General features: G+C 42.5%; 1 protein-coding gene across 6 annotated transcripts in view; it reads left to right on the forward strand.

Annotated features, from left to right (window-relative positions):
- Window positions 1-12,866, forward strand: part of KAT6B (lysine acetyltransferase 6B) — a 182,215-nt gene extending 169,349 nt beyond the window's left edge. For all 6 annotated transcript variants that reach the window (XM_070781996.1, XM_019953804.2, XM_070781995.1 and 3 more), the window contains 5 exons: window positions 1,783-2,014; window positions 2,330-2,489; window positions 3,074-3,409; window positions 5,580-5,871; window positions 8,748-12,866. In XM_070781996.1, the coding sequence (XP_070638097.1) occupies window positions 1,783-2,014; window positions 2,330-2,489; window positions 3,074-3,409; window positions 5,580-5,871; window positions 8,748-11,263 (3,536 nt within the window). In that variant the 3' untranslated portion in view covers window positions 11,264-12,866. The remainder of the gene's footprint in view (window positions 1-1,782; window positions 2,015-2,329; window positions 2,490-3,073; window positions 3,410-5,579; window positions 5,872-8,747) is intronic.
- The last annotated feature ends 1,582 nt before the right edge of the window (window positions 12,867-14,448 follow it).

A 14,448-nucleotide genomic window follows, 5' to 3' on the forward strand; every position in this document is an offset into this window, starting at 1 on the left:
GGAACTTCACAGTCACTGCCTCAGACTTAATTGTGGGATCCTGTGGACAAAAATGGATCGTTCCATGTGCACGATACTATGGTTCTTTTCCCCCACCCTCCCTGACTCCCATCCACCCCGGAGGTACAGAGCTGGGACCTCCAGCTGACCCAGTAAATTTCTCAGCATGTACCAGCACTTAGGAGGCAGGTGACAGATGTGCCAGTAATCTGTGTCCTGAGGTTCGGGTACCCTTTGTATTCTGGTGACAGCGCTTCTGCACACTGACAGGGCATAATCCGGGCTGGGTTCAGCACAGTGGCCATCCCTGTTAGCATTCCTGGCACACCGCTGTAGAAAGCCTCTGTGTGCAGCCAACTGACATGTCGGCAGTGCTTTGACCGTCAGATTTCATGGTGCTTGTTTGCATTCAGTCAAATACTTTGCACTTAAACATGAGTTAAAGAGACAAGTCAAAAGACTTCAGCAAAACCTAAAGTTAAATATGTGCCTGATCTTCATAATGGCGTTCAGATTAAAACCATCAAAATGCAAAATGCTGTGGTTATACCCTTCTAGGGTAAGGCTGGATTTCTTGTTGTATATTTCTGCATTATTTACAGTGATTCTGAGAGGCAGGAAAATGCACCAGAGACATTGCTTTCTCCTTTTAACAAAAAATCCAAAATTGAGAAAATTCTTGAAAATGCAGCCATTTTGGAAATGTAGATAAAGAAGAAAAACGCTGAAGATTTGGGTGGTTTACAAAGCAGCATGATTTTGTAATTGCTGCCACCTACTGTATGTAGTTGATGTTTGTTTAAATGTAGGAAGTTCATGAAGGTGAGGCTGTTGCAATAGATAATTAGAGCAAGGTAGACATCATTAGTTTATAACATTTCTTCTCTACTCAGTAAGTGGCTCTTAATTACCGAGACAGCCGCCAGCTTTCATTCATTACCTTCAAGTGGGTTTAAAGTTTTTTCTCATTTTAAAGTTCCTTTGCCAAGGAACCTTCACGGTAGTGCTGTCGGGTACGTGTTCAAAAGCCTACCAAGCTCAAGGCTTTTCTGCGTGTACATGAAACAGTTTGTTTTAAGGAGGTTGTTTTGTTTTAATTTGTAGGAGCAACGGTTGGATTATAAATTAATTTCCATGAAAGAGGTGAAAATAGAGCTAGTGGAGCTGATAGGAGTTGCAGCAGTTGACTTGAAAGACGTTCTTTTATTAGTCCTGAAACAAAGCTTTAGATCCGCCGCTAGTTAAATGTAACAAGCGATACAGAATCTCAGTCAACAGAGACCCTTGTCTTTTATTAAGACCCAGCTGTTAAAGGGTCATTTGGTTCTTCCTGTGGAAAATAACCCCCCCATTAATGTTCGGGGTGGTCCCTTGACAGGATTTCTGAGTAAGTGCCTGACATTTAGTTTTTGAAAGGATCTGAAGTCAGGGGACTTGGACGTTGAGACTTATCAGAAGTAATGTGTTCAACTTTAAATTCGTTAAGTATGCCACAACGTATGCCTGAAACGCTGCCATCAGCTAAATGAACTGACTTACAGGGCTACTGTAAAGGATTCGGGGGCATAAGCCTCGTGGATGTCAGATCCACGGTAATATAACTGGGAAGAGACTATACATGAAATGAATGCACTTCTCCGATGTGATGTTCCTGTGTGATATGTTGTGATGTGATGTACCCTGTTGCTACTTACAGTGTAAGTCTTACATTATTTTGAGTGGCCCCTGCTCCAGTGTCTGAGAACACCACAGTGAGGTCGACTTTTGCTTTGTCTGCCCTAGGCTATTTGCTTTCTCGAAGAGAAGGCCAAGCAGGGTCTCCTGAAAAGCCACTCTCCGATCTAGGCCGTCTCTCCTACCTGGCCTACTGGAAGAGTGTCATCTTAGAATATCTCTACCACCACCACGAGCGGCACATCAGCATCAAAGCCATCAGCAGAGCTACGGGCATGTGCCCCCATGACATCGCCACCACTCTGCAGCACCTCCACATGATTGACAAGAGAGATGGCCGGTGAGCACCCGTGTCCTGGGCGACCCAGCTGCCTCGTAACCATCTTACCCCAGAAAGGGTCCCTAAAGTTAGGCAGATTCATTCTATTTAAATATTAGAGGTTCCCCAACAATATTACAAAAACTTTTCTCCTAAAAAGAAAACAGGCAGTGACACTTCTTTGCTAGTCAAATTTCAGTTTGCTCCACATTTTCATTGAGAGCTTTCTGGTTTTTTGTAACCCAGGTAATGTTAGTGCTAGCAGAGATCAGTATCGGAAGGTGAAATGAAATTTCAGCTTTTGATTGCACTTTTTTCTGCCTCCTCACATTACAGATTTGTCATCATTAGACGGGAAAAGTTGATATTGGGCCACATGGAAAAGTTGAAAACCTGTTCCCGGACCAATGAACTTGATCCAGAGAGTCTGAGGTGGACTCCAATCTTAATTTCTAATGCTGCAGTTTCTGAAGAAGAACGAGAAGCCGAAAAAGAGGTAATTTGGGTTCATCAACCTAAGTTGTGTAATTTCAATCTTGTAGCATTTTTAAGCTAAGGTCATTAACATCATTGTCAAAAGCTTGGTTATGTAGAGAGAGCTTGTGAAATGATATGGCACTAATTTATCCTAAGTGAGGTTGCATGGTAAGACATGATAATTTTATTGAGTATGAAAAATGAAACGTTTATCATTGATCACAAAGCAGCATTTTTCACTACTGACAGCATGTAATCAGATCAAATTTGGTGCTGAGCTCCAAGACTGCAGTGTCAATCGATTCATTGTGTTTATGAATTTGCTTAAAGTGCTCCATGCCAGTGAGCATGTAATGTAGTGATAAGGACTCAAATCAATTCGCTGCATCATTAATACTGCTAAATATCCCATGAAACCCAATCTTCTTTGATTTGTTATCCTAACTGATGCAAAAGAGTTCTGAGATGATGCAGCTGGAATGCTGCTTGACTGGCTGATTATCCTGATCAGAAACGACTTAGAGATCCTTTGCCTTTGATCCTTAAAGGCTCTGACTGTATAACTGCCCTCACACTGACCCACCATTTTTACCTCCCCTTTAGGCCGAGCGGCTAATGGAACAAGCTAGCTGCTGGGAAAAAGAGGAGCAAGAAATCCTGTCATCTAGAGCTAACAGTAGGCAATCACCTGCAAAAGTACAATCGAAAAATAAATATTTGCATTCCCCGGAGAGCCGGCCAGTGGCAGGGGAGCGAGGGCAGCTGATGGAGCTGTCTAAAGAGAGCAGTGAAGAAGAGGAGGAGGAAGAAGAGGAAGAGGAAGAGGAGGAGGAGGAAGAAGAGGAGGAGGAGGAAGAGGAAGAAGAGGAAGAGGAAGAAAATATCCAAAGCTCTCCTCCAAGATTGACTAAACCACAGTCAGTTGCCATAAAGAGAAAGGTATGTGTCTGTTTAGATTTTCTGTCTTGTGAGTCAGTTTCAATCAAATCTTATTTGTCATCGCAAATATTCTATTAGTATTTGTTTCACTCTCCATTCTTTAGATGTAGTTTATTTGTATCCAGTCCCACGGATCATATATCCTCAGCCTTTATCCTACAGTCATGATTGTGTTTACTCTTTGTGGTTTGATGGTGCTGTGACAGGAAACCAGGGACAGGCGGCTTGCTAGTCTGGTAGTTACTGCCACCTGCTGGTTTGCGGGACTGGAGTAAATCAGGTTGTGGGAACAGGAAAGGGCCCAGGGGAGCACTTAACCACTCTCCAGTCAATTTTGATGAAAACCTCAAGGCCTAGAGAGGATAGGAGACTTGTCCAAGGTCGCACAAATCATTAGAGATGGAGCCAGAACCAGACAAATGCTCAGACTCCAAGCCCAGTGCTCCTGATGCTATTTCCTTCTCTTGTCCTTGGCATAGAATTGTCAGAAGGTATTTTAAGCCCATAAGTTTAATGCTGGTATTTTGGATTTGTGCAAGTACAGATTCTTGACAAGTCTCCAGTCGTAGTAGCCTGGTGGTTTCTATAGGTACACATTCCCGGTGCAGAAGTTAGAAAATTGATTTTGTCTTTAGGTAACTGCTCAACCCAGATCTGCTGTCTTTGTCTTCAGTGTCTCTCTGCGACACGCAAAGGGGCCAGATAGTGTAGGATATTCTAATAGTGAGAATGCAAGTTAAGGCTCTGCCCCAAGGCCCCGCTGTGTGGCTTCTGTCAAAGCCCCTGCTGTTCTGACTCCCAGGGTGGTTGGTGCTCCATCGTCTGAACCTGACTGTGTTTAAGTGGAAGGGCAGCTGGGGCAGGCACAAGAAGAGCATCCCACAGAGTGGACTTTAGGCTTCTGAATCATATTTTGGTTTCTACAAGGAACATGTATCCATGTATTATGTATATAACAAAAGAAGTTTGCTTCAAAAATAACAAAACCCAGAATTATCCATGGCGTGTTAAGTGCCTACCATCACACAAAAGGACTCAACCTAAAGAAAACCAGTTCTGCATATTGGCTAAACCCACGTTTGGGAAAATTCTAATGGATTAGAGAGTGCAGGCTGACTGAAGGGATTAATAATCATAAATACTAAAATACAGAATATGACTATCAAAATTTATATGTGCACTTCAGTGAACATCCGGACAGTTAAAAATGTGAGACTCCGTAATTCTTGGATATAGTTTACCTAGAGTTTGAGTTTTAATCAAGCATTTTGTACTCGTCTTTGCAATGTACTTTCAGTAATTTTTCAGACCCATTATTGACAGATTACATCTTAGCAGCAAATCTACCTGTTATTCTTATACTTGGATTTTGTATCATTGAGTACATCTTTCTTGGAAAAAATATTTTATGTTTTCAATTATGGAAAGTCATTTGTGCCAACCTCTAATGCAATTAGAAAAAATTGTTATATCTTACATAAGTAAGATACATTCCACATGTCTTTACATTTTCTTTAGATGCCGTCCATGTTAAAATATTTTGTAAAATTATCAGCTGCCCTCATCCTTGCAGGCCACCAGTACATGACTCTAATGTTGTCTGCAGAGTAATTCTTTCTTCAAGTACTCTTTCTTCTTTCCTTTTCATTGTTCCTGAATTCCTGTGAGATGGGGAATGAGGGGCTAGTCTTGTGTACCGTCGTGTGTCTTACAGTGCCATGCTCGTAGTAGGTGCTCCTTGAACAGTTATCCAGTGTTACAATGAGTGACCCAGTGGCTAGTTGACTGTTGAAACACTCATAGAGACGCTGATGTCCATGATGATTTAATCACTATAACGTATAGGATTTTGAAGCCAGCAGGTACTACTCGAAAATAATATGCCAGGAAAGCAAACCTTAGCTTTTAAAAATCCACAGTGCAGCTGCTAGGATGTTCCCTCTCAAAGCATCTGTTTGAGTAAACAACTGTTTTATTTGGAAAACACTTGTCTGTGTAGTAGGCGCCCGAGAGGGATGTTAAACATCAAATGGAAGGTTAAGTACAAAGGCATTACAGAAGTCTTTACGTGTAAGTCTCAGACACGCATTCAGTACATGTTTGCCGCATATCGACTCAGCAGTGTAATTTCTCATGAGCTCTGATGTATTATGTTTGGAATTAATTTCAGAGGCCTTTTGTACTAAAGAAGAAAAGGGGTCGTAAACGCAGGAGGATCAACAGCAGTGTAACAACTGAGACCATTTCTGAGACGACAGAAGTACTGAATGAGCCCTTTGACAACTCAGATGAAGAGAGGCCAATGCCACAGCTGGAGCCTACCTGTGAGATTGAAGTGGAGGAGGATGGCAGGAAGCCAGTGCTGAGAAAAGCATTCCAACATCAGCCTGGGAAGAAAAGACAGACAGAGGAAGAGGAAGGAAAAGACAATCATTGCTTTAAGAATACTGACCCTTGTAGAAGTAAGTGGAGGAATTATAAAAACCTTACCCTTGTGAATTTCTGTTTGTTATTGCCAAAAACCAGGCACCTGAATTCTACCCAAAGGCATCTCTGAGGTGATACCGACCCACCAGAAATAAGTGCTCATCTGTCCTTTCTCATTCATAAAAGGTTCTATCCCTTCTTCCTGGAATTGGATTTTATGTTAAACAACTTCTAAGGCCAGAACATCCCTCTAGGTGGGTTCATCTTACTTTCCAGAAATTGGCTTATCCTCAAAAACTTAGAAGTCTGTCAATAAGAAACACATTGCACTTCCTTGATTCTAATATGTACTTTTTTTGACATTTAATACTTCTGAAATCAGAGTATATATTATTATTATTATTGATGTGAGCACTGAATGTTTTTCCCTGGAAAACAAATGTTAGTAAATTGATGATGAATCATAATCAGTGGTGTCTTCGGAGATGTTCTTATCAAGAATCATCTAAACCTACCCACACCATCACCATTAGCTTTGATAATATAGGATAATGTGTAAATCAGGAAATTATCTTTCCTTTCAAATTACTGTTTAACAGTTGCTGTTACAGAGACATCCCACCCCATCTTCTAAAAAAAAGAAACATTATTGACTCTTCTTTGATGCCCTATTTAAAAGAAACCATCCCTTGCCTGTTGGGCTGGGAACTTGAGCTCCCAGCTGAATGATGAGGATTTGTGGGACATTCTTTCTACTCTCCAGTTGAAATGACTCTATTCAAAACCTTACTTTATTTTAGTCTAGAGAACAGGCCATCTCACTTTCCTGGAAACCACAGGTTATCACTCTTGCCTTTGAAAAGCCACAATTTTAAGAACATGAGCAGGCAGCTCCTTGACTTTCTGAATTAACAACAATGCTATTGCTACATACCTGTTTTGCGGAGGCAATGACATCTCACTCTGGGTATGGAGGAACCAAGCCTGTTCATTAGTCATTTTTTGGCATGGAATTTGAACCTTATTCCACTTTTTAGCTGTGTTCTCAGGAGTCTATACATGAATCATCACTGCCTTCATTCTCTCCTTTGTGCCACTTGCCTTAACAAATTCCAAGTGGCTGTATTATACCTGATTCCTTTCAGGATCTTCTTTCTTAAAAAATAGTTATTAGAAATTTCATCTTCTGATTAGCAGAGTTTTCCTAAAAAGGCTAGTAGATCTAGTAGCATGTGGAGTGAGAATTGGAGTCCAGAGTCACTGGTGTGCCTGTTCCCTGTTTGTGCGAATAGAAGTGAAGCCATTTGAACATCATGAGAGGTCTGTTAACTGGGTATTGTACTTTGCACTTCTGAAGGATCAGTCTATAGTACACGTCTTTTCAGTTAGCCAGCTTGAATGTAATACAGACAGGTAAGTTTACGTGTAATCCTTTTATTAATAGGTGAGCCCAGTGTTTACCCTGCTCTGCGCTGATTGGATTAGAAACCACTCCATTCTGGCAGAAGGGATCTCTGTTCCTCACTGGTTATTAATTAGATCTTGTTTTATTCTCCAAAACAGTGTTTCTAATAAGACTGTTTCTCTTTATGAAGCTTTTTCTTTAAAGTGAACCCTCCAGGAGATCAGTGGGGCTTCCCATGTAGCGCTAGTGGTAAAGAACCCGCCTGCCAACGCAGGGGATGTAAGAGACATGGGTTCGATCCCTGGGTTGGGAAGATCCCCTGGAGGGGGCCATGGCAGCCCACTCCAGTATTCTCGTCTGGAGAGTCCCATGGACAGAGGAGCCTGGTGGGCTACAGTCTAAGGGGTCACGAAGAGTCAGACACGACTGAAGCAGCTGAGCATGCATGCAGGAGATCGATATGATCATTAATTTTATAAAGATATTAAGACTTGTGTGTTTTATGTTTGTATTTATTCATTTATTTACTTGTTTGCTTATGTTTATATAAATATATATATTTATTTTATAGAAATATATTTATATTCATACATACATACAACTAACAGTAAAAATAAGATTAGCTGAGCTAAAATGAACCTGACAGTTATGGTTTGTTTCTTATTTAATATTCAAACCATACACATTTGCACATGGATCCAAAATGCAGTGTGGATAGAATTAGTGATAAAAAGAATACTTGTATTTTAAATGTTCAATAATTTCACGGTAATTACATTATAGTGTGTGTCAGGCAGAAATGATCCTGGAGTAGATTAGAAATGTGTTTATGTTTTGGTTATTTAGTTATTCATTTGTTTCAGAGGTACATAGTTTATTTTTATGCCAGAGAGAATATTCAAATCAAAGAAAATAATGTCATCTGAGATCATTTCAAACCAGTAAATGTCCACAAGCAGAAGTTCACTTTCTCAGGATAAATATGCGAGCTAGGCTTCTATTCCTTTCTCCAGTTTAGTGGTGATTGGGATATGAGCTAACTTTAACCTCTTTCACCTGCATTTCCTAATTTGCAAATATTCAAAATGATTCTTTTCACATTGTGGAATTCCAGGCTTTTGTGTTAGAGAATATTTTGTTTGTTAAACTGAAATAAACTTATTATAGTTGCTTATATAATAATATAAGCACATTATTATTCATGTGCTTCCTATAAAAAAGCACAACCTTCTGTAAAGAATGGGTTATGTCGGGGGGGTGGGTAGGTATACGGTGTGTGCAGCATGTATTATTTTCCAGACCTAGGTTATTCCCTCAGTTGTTTTTTTTTTTAACCACAATATTATTCTGTATCAGGTTTTATTATATCTTTAGCATCAAAGCTTAAAGTGCTAAATCGAAAATCAGTATTTGATAAATTATTTACAAGAATGAATTCAAATTGTTTATGGTGATGCTTTCTAAGATTTTATTCTCCTTCCTCCCCCTTTCTGTCTCCTCGCTAAGACAATATGGATGATGGTGCAAATAACTTGAAAGAAGCCAGTAGAGACAATCCCGAACCTCTGAAGTGCAAACAGTGGCCAAAAGGAACAAAGCGTGGTCTGTCTAAGTGGAGGCCAAACAAAGAGAGGAAGACTGGATTTAAACTGAACTTGTACACCCCGCCAGAAACACCCATGGAGCCTGATGACCAGGTAACAGTGGAAGAACAGAAGGAGACTCCAGCAGACAAATCCAGCCCCTCTTCCACCAGGATTGAGGAGGGGGTCAAGGAAGCCGTGGAACCCCTGCTGCCTCAGGACGAAAACGGAAGGGAGGAGACGTGTGCACCTGTAAGTCCAAATAAATCACCGGCTGGAAAACCTGAAGACGATGTAATCAAACCTGAGGAGGAAGAGGAGGAGGAAGAAGAAGAGGAAGAGGAAGGAAATGTAGAAAAAGACCCCAGTGGTGCCAAGAGTCAGGAAAAAGAGGAGCCAGAAGTCTGCATGGACAAAGAAGACCCTGTGCGTTTGGATGATCATGAAGAGGAGGAGGAAGAGGAGGAAGAGCCATCTCACAACGAGGGGCATGATGCCGATGATGAGGATGACAGTCACATGGAGTCTGCTGAAGTGGAGAAGGAAGAACACCCAAGAGAAGCCTTCAAAGAAGTACTGGAAAACCAGGAGGCTTTTTTAGACCTTAGTGTCCAGCCTAGTCATTCAAACCCAGAGGTCCTAATGGACTGTGGTGTTGACCTCCCAGCTTCGTGTAATAGTGAACCTAAGGAGCTTGCTGGAGCCACTGAAACTGCCCCTGAATCTGATGAGGAACCCCCAGGAGAGCAGGCACAGAAGCAGGACCAAAAGAACAGTGAAGAAGTAGATTCTGAGTTCAAAGAGGGAAACACAGCCACCTTGGAAATAGACTCTGAGACCGTCCAGGCGGTTCAGTCCTTGACCCAGGAGAACAGTGAACAGGACGACACCTTTCAGGATTGCGCCGAGACTCAAGAGGCCTGTAGAAGCCTACAGAACTACACCCATGCAGACCAAAGCCCACAGATCTCTGCCACTCTAGATGACTGCCAGCAGTCAGACCACAGCAGCCCAGTTTCATCCGTCCATTCCCACCCTGGCCAGTCAGTACGTTCTGTCAGTAGCCCAAGCGTCCCTGCCCTGGAAAACAGCTATGCCCAAATCAGCCCAGATCAAAGTGCCATCTCAGTGCCGTCTCTGCAGAACATGGAGACCAGTCCAATGATGGACGTCCCGTCCGTTTCGGATCATTCGCAGCAAGTTGTGGACAGCGGGTTTAGTGACCTGGGCAGTATCGAGAGCACAACCGAGAACTACGAAAACCCGAGCAGCTATGATTCTACCATGGGCGGCAGCATTTGTGGAAATGGCTCTTCACAGAACAGCTGCTCCTACAGCAACCTCACCTCCAGCAGTCTGACACAGAGCAGCTGTGCTGTCACCCAGCAGATGTCCAACATCAGCGGGAGCTGCAGCATGCTGCAGCAGAGCAGCATCAGCTCCCCCCCGACCTGCAGCGTCAAGTCTCCTCAAGGCTGTGTGGTGGAGAGGCCCCCAAGCAGCAGCCAGCAGCTGGCACAGTGCAGCATGGCCGCTAACTTCACGCCGCCCATGCAGCTGGCTGAGATCCCCGAGACTGGCAATGCCAACCTTGGCTTATATGAACGGATGGGTCAGAGTGATTTTGGGGCTGGGCATTACCCACAGCCGTCAGCCACCTTCAGCCTTGCCAAACTACAGCAGTTAACTAATACACTTATTGATCATTCATTGCCTTACAGCCATTCCGCTGCTGTAACTTCCTATGCAAACAGTGCCTCTTTGTCCACACCATTAAGTAACACAGGGCTTGTTCAGCTTTCTCAGTCTCCACACTCCGTCCCTGGGGGACCCCAAGCACAAGCTACCATGACCCCACCCCCCAACCTGACTCCTCCTCCAATGAATCTGCCACCACCTCTGTTGCAACGGAACATGGCTGCATCAAATATTGGCATCTCCCACAGCCAAAGACTGCAAACCCAGATTGCCAGCAAGGGCCACGTCTCCATGAGAACCAAATCGGCGTCTCTGTCACCAGCCGCTGCCACCCATCAGTCGCAAATCTATGGGCGCTCCCAGACTGTAGCCATGCAAGGTCCTGCACGGACTTTAACGATGCAGAGGGGCATGAACATGAGTGTGAACCTGATGCCATCCCCAGCCTACAATGTCAACTCTGTGAACATGAACATGAACACCCTCAATGCCATGAACGGGTACAGCATGTCCCAGCCGATGATGAATAGTGGCTACCACAGCAATCATGGCTACATGAATCAGACGCCCCAGTACCCTATGCAGATGCAGATGGGCATGATGGGGACCCAGCCATATGCCCAGCAGCCAATGCAGACCCCGCCCCACAGTAACATGATGTACACGGCCCCCGGACACCATGGCTACATGAACACAGGCATGTCCAAACAGTCTCTCAATGGGTCCTACATGAGACGGTAGGCAACATGGGCTGTCACAAAACCCCTGGGCATCTCTCGGATTGATCTGCACAAATACCTTCTAAGAGTACGATTTCAAAACCAGCAATTGGTGTGAATGCAAAAACATTTGTTGGCACCATTTATTATTAAAAAAAAAAAAAAAGCTGTATGCAGCAGAAAGCCTTATAAAGTTGTTTTTCTTTTTATCTTTTTTTTTTCCTTTTTCTTTTTTGGTACCTTTGTTTCTGTTACTTTTATATGAAATTCTCTGCAAAGGAAGGCCTCTCTTTGGACTACATATGGAGGCAGCCACTAGCTGTGACTGCTTCCATTAAACAATGTGGATATCAAGCCCCGCCCCACCCCAAATTATCTGTTTTAATACTGAACCTAGAGCATTTTTTTTTCTCCCCTGTCCACTCCATGTAAATGCCTTGACCATTTTCAGTTCTTGTATATTTCGTTGAGGTGACACTTCAGCATGCCGCTAATGTCTTTGTTAGTGACAGTGCATTTGGTAGTACTGTACGAGTGTTGTGCTAACAGTAAGCCATTTCTTAAGTTTTTTGCCTTGATTAGGGTGCCCTAATTTGAGGGTTTAAAAAAAAAACTATATTTTTGTTAATTATAAAACTGTAAAGAGCTATAAAAGCTATTCCCATTTGGTTAGTCAAAAGGGTTTTATTGCTAAATGTTTGGTGTAAAGTTGAGACCCTTTTCCATTTTGGTGACAGATTTCTTTGGGGAAAAAAAGGCAGCTTTCTGTTTTATAAATGCAGACTTCTGTTTATTGAATGAAGCATATCTCAGTGTTTATCTGTCAGGTTTTGAAACATTTCATATATGTCCAAATACTTGGCAGGATTTAAAAAAATAGTGAATTTGGTGTAAAGTTGCTATTTTATGGAAATGCCTCTAACTTTACATTTTCATTCCATCTGTAGATTTTTCTATCTTTATAAAATATTGGAGTTATTTTTTAAGGAAAAATAGAGAAGTAGCTTGTGAATAGCTCAAACTAAGCTTACAAATCGCATGTAAAAAAAGCAAAAAAAAGTTATTTGTGTCTGTTTATATCGCTTCCTTTTTTGTAGCCTTTGTACCTGTACAGGGTGACTGTAAGGGCCAAGCAGGAGAGGCGTAATCCTTGTATAAAATAGGAGCCAGCGACACTCTTGTATTTATCTGTTCTCTTTTTAGTCGGTCACTTCAAAAAAAAAAACAAAAACAAAACAAAAAAAGCTGTACATTTTAACATAAAATAAATTATGATGAGCCATTTTTAGCCTCTTGTGTCCTGTCATATTATGATTGATAGAGAATGACCAATTGAACTGTATATCATGTGTCACATCTCAGATCACATTCACATTTTGGGAAAATAAATTATTTAGTGTAAATCGGAGTTAAGAGATTTTCTGATTTGTTTTGACTTTGTGGGAGGGGTTGGCAATAAATAAGAGTAATATCTAATAAAACCATCACATATACCAAATACCTATTTAATAAATTAATTTATAATGGATTTTAATGCTTTTCATGAAAGTTTATTTTATGCTAGTGCATACCTTCTGTATGCCAATCATTGTCTTTAAAATAAAGTGAATTTGTTTTTTTCTTTTTGACTTTGATCTTCATTTGCAAAGGGATCCTGCCCAAATATCCAGCTGCCTCGTTTGTACAGTCTGTATAAAATCCCCTTAGGGCCTAGTCCATTGGTAGCAAACTTCATTTTTATAAACAGTAATAACAACAACAAAAAAAGCACCCAATTTGGACTTGAATGTTTGAAATATCATTTTCTTGAATAAGCATGCAAGTTTTGCTCTGTCATGAATGAGTGATTGGATGTTATTTTTAGAATCTAAAGTTTAGGGGGGAAAAACGTCATTGTTCACAAACATTCTGGCATTCAGAGAAAGCCCTGTCTGACTGTTAAAACATTTGGTGATTAAGTGACAAGCCTAGAAACGAATGCTTGACTCGGCCCCGTGTGGGAAGGAGGACAGTGCACACAGCCCGGGGTCCCGGGCCCCGATGGAGGGCTTTGCCTCGTGCACTCACTCACCCTTACCGTTTTTCTCCCACAGTTATGAAGCAGTCTGGGCTTAGTGTCAAGATTTTATCTTTTGATTCCTCCTCCCCAAAACTGTATAGCAAGTGGGGGAACATCTGTAGTAGCTGGAGGGAGGGCTTCCAAGAAGACACTTCTGCAAAGGCTGTTGTCACCAAGGGGAGAAGAGAACGTTTAAGGTGCTTTTCTGGTAGGAAAGGAAACTTCTCCTCCTCCTTCAGAGCAGGAAGTGATGGTGTGCTGTTGTTGGAATCAACTGTTGGCATCGGTTCTAGAGCTGCCGAGGATCTTAGCAACCCGGTGGATCCACACCTCAGGCAAGAGTCTGCCCCTAGGAGGGGTAGAGGGCTTGGGGGGATTTGCTAACCAGCTGACGCGGAACTCTGCAGAACCTTCCACAGGCCCCACCGGGAAACCATCTCATATTTAGTCTCTTCTCTTGTGTTAAATAAGGTTCTTTGGGGACTGAGATTGTCCTCTGTTCCACGTATTGCAATGGCTTGTAACCGCACCCTATGGTTTGTGTGGCGCCTGGGCTTACCACACTCTGCCTGCCTCACAGTCCTCCAGGGAGCTTGAGGAGAAGTCCCAGTCACTGCCTCAGACCTGCCGCACCAGAATTTAAGAACGGTACTGGGGACTCCTGGTGTCCTACAGGCTCCCCAGGGACTGCAGCACACCTAGGAGTGGGAGCCCCTCTGCGGGCCCCAAGTCCTAACATTCATCACAGATGGAAAGGGTTGGTGGGAGAGAAGCTGCTGATCTGAGCCTGCTCTGCACTTGCCTACTCTCACTTAGAGAAATCAGCTCAGCCTTAAATGTGACACCAGGGAGCCCAGAAAACAGGAACTTGGATTCATCAGGAGAAACAGAGTCATTATTAGGTTGAGACCCATGAACAGGCCATACCTTCTAGACCCAGTAATGTGTTCTTTCATTTAGAAGAATTTTTTAACAAGTGATTGTCAGTTGCCAGCCTGGCCTTTTTACTGGCGCAGGTGGTGCCTACCCAGGTGTGAAGGCATTGGCTTTCCTTGCCAACATTCCATTTTAGAAAAAATGACTCACAATATCACAAGAAAAAAAGTCACAAATATCCATCCTTTGCAGGAAATGGGGCAAACAAGCTA

Source organism: Bos indicus, chromosome 28, assembly GCF_029378745.1.
Source record: "Bos indicus isolate NIAB-ARS_2022 breed Sahiwal x Tharparkar chromosome 28, NIAB-ARS_B.indTharparkar_mat_pri_1.0, whole genome shotgun sequence".
Classification (NCBI taxonomy): domain Eukaryota; kingdom Metazoa; phylum Chordata; class Mammalia; order Artiodactyla; family Bovidae; genus Bos; species Bos indicus.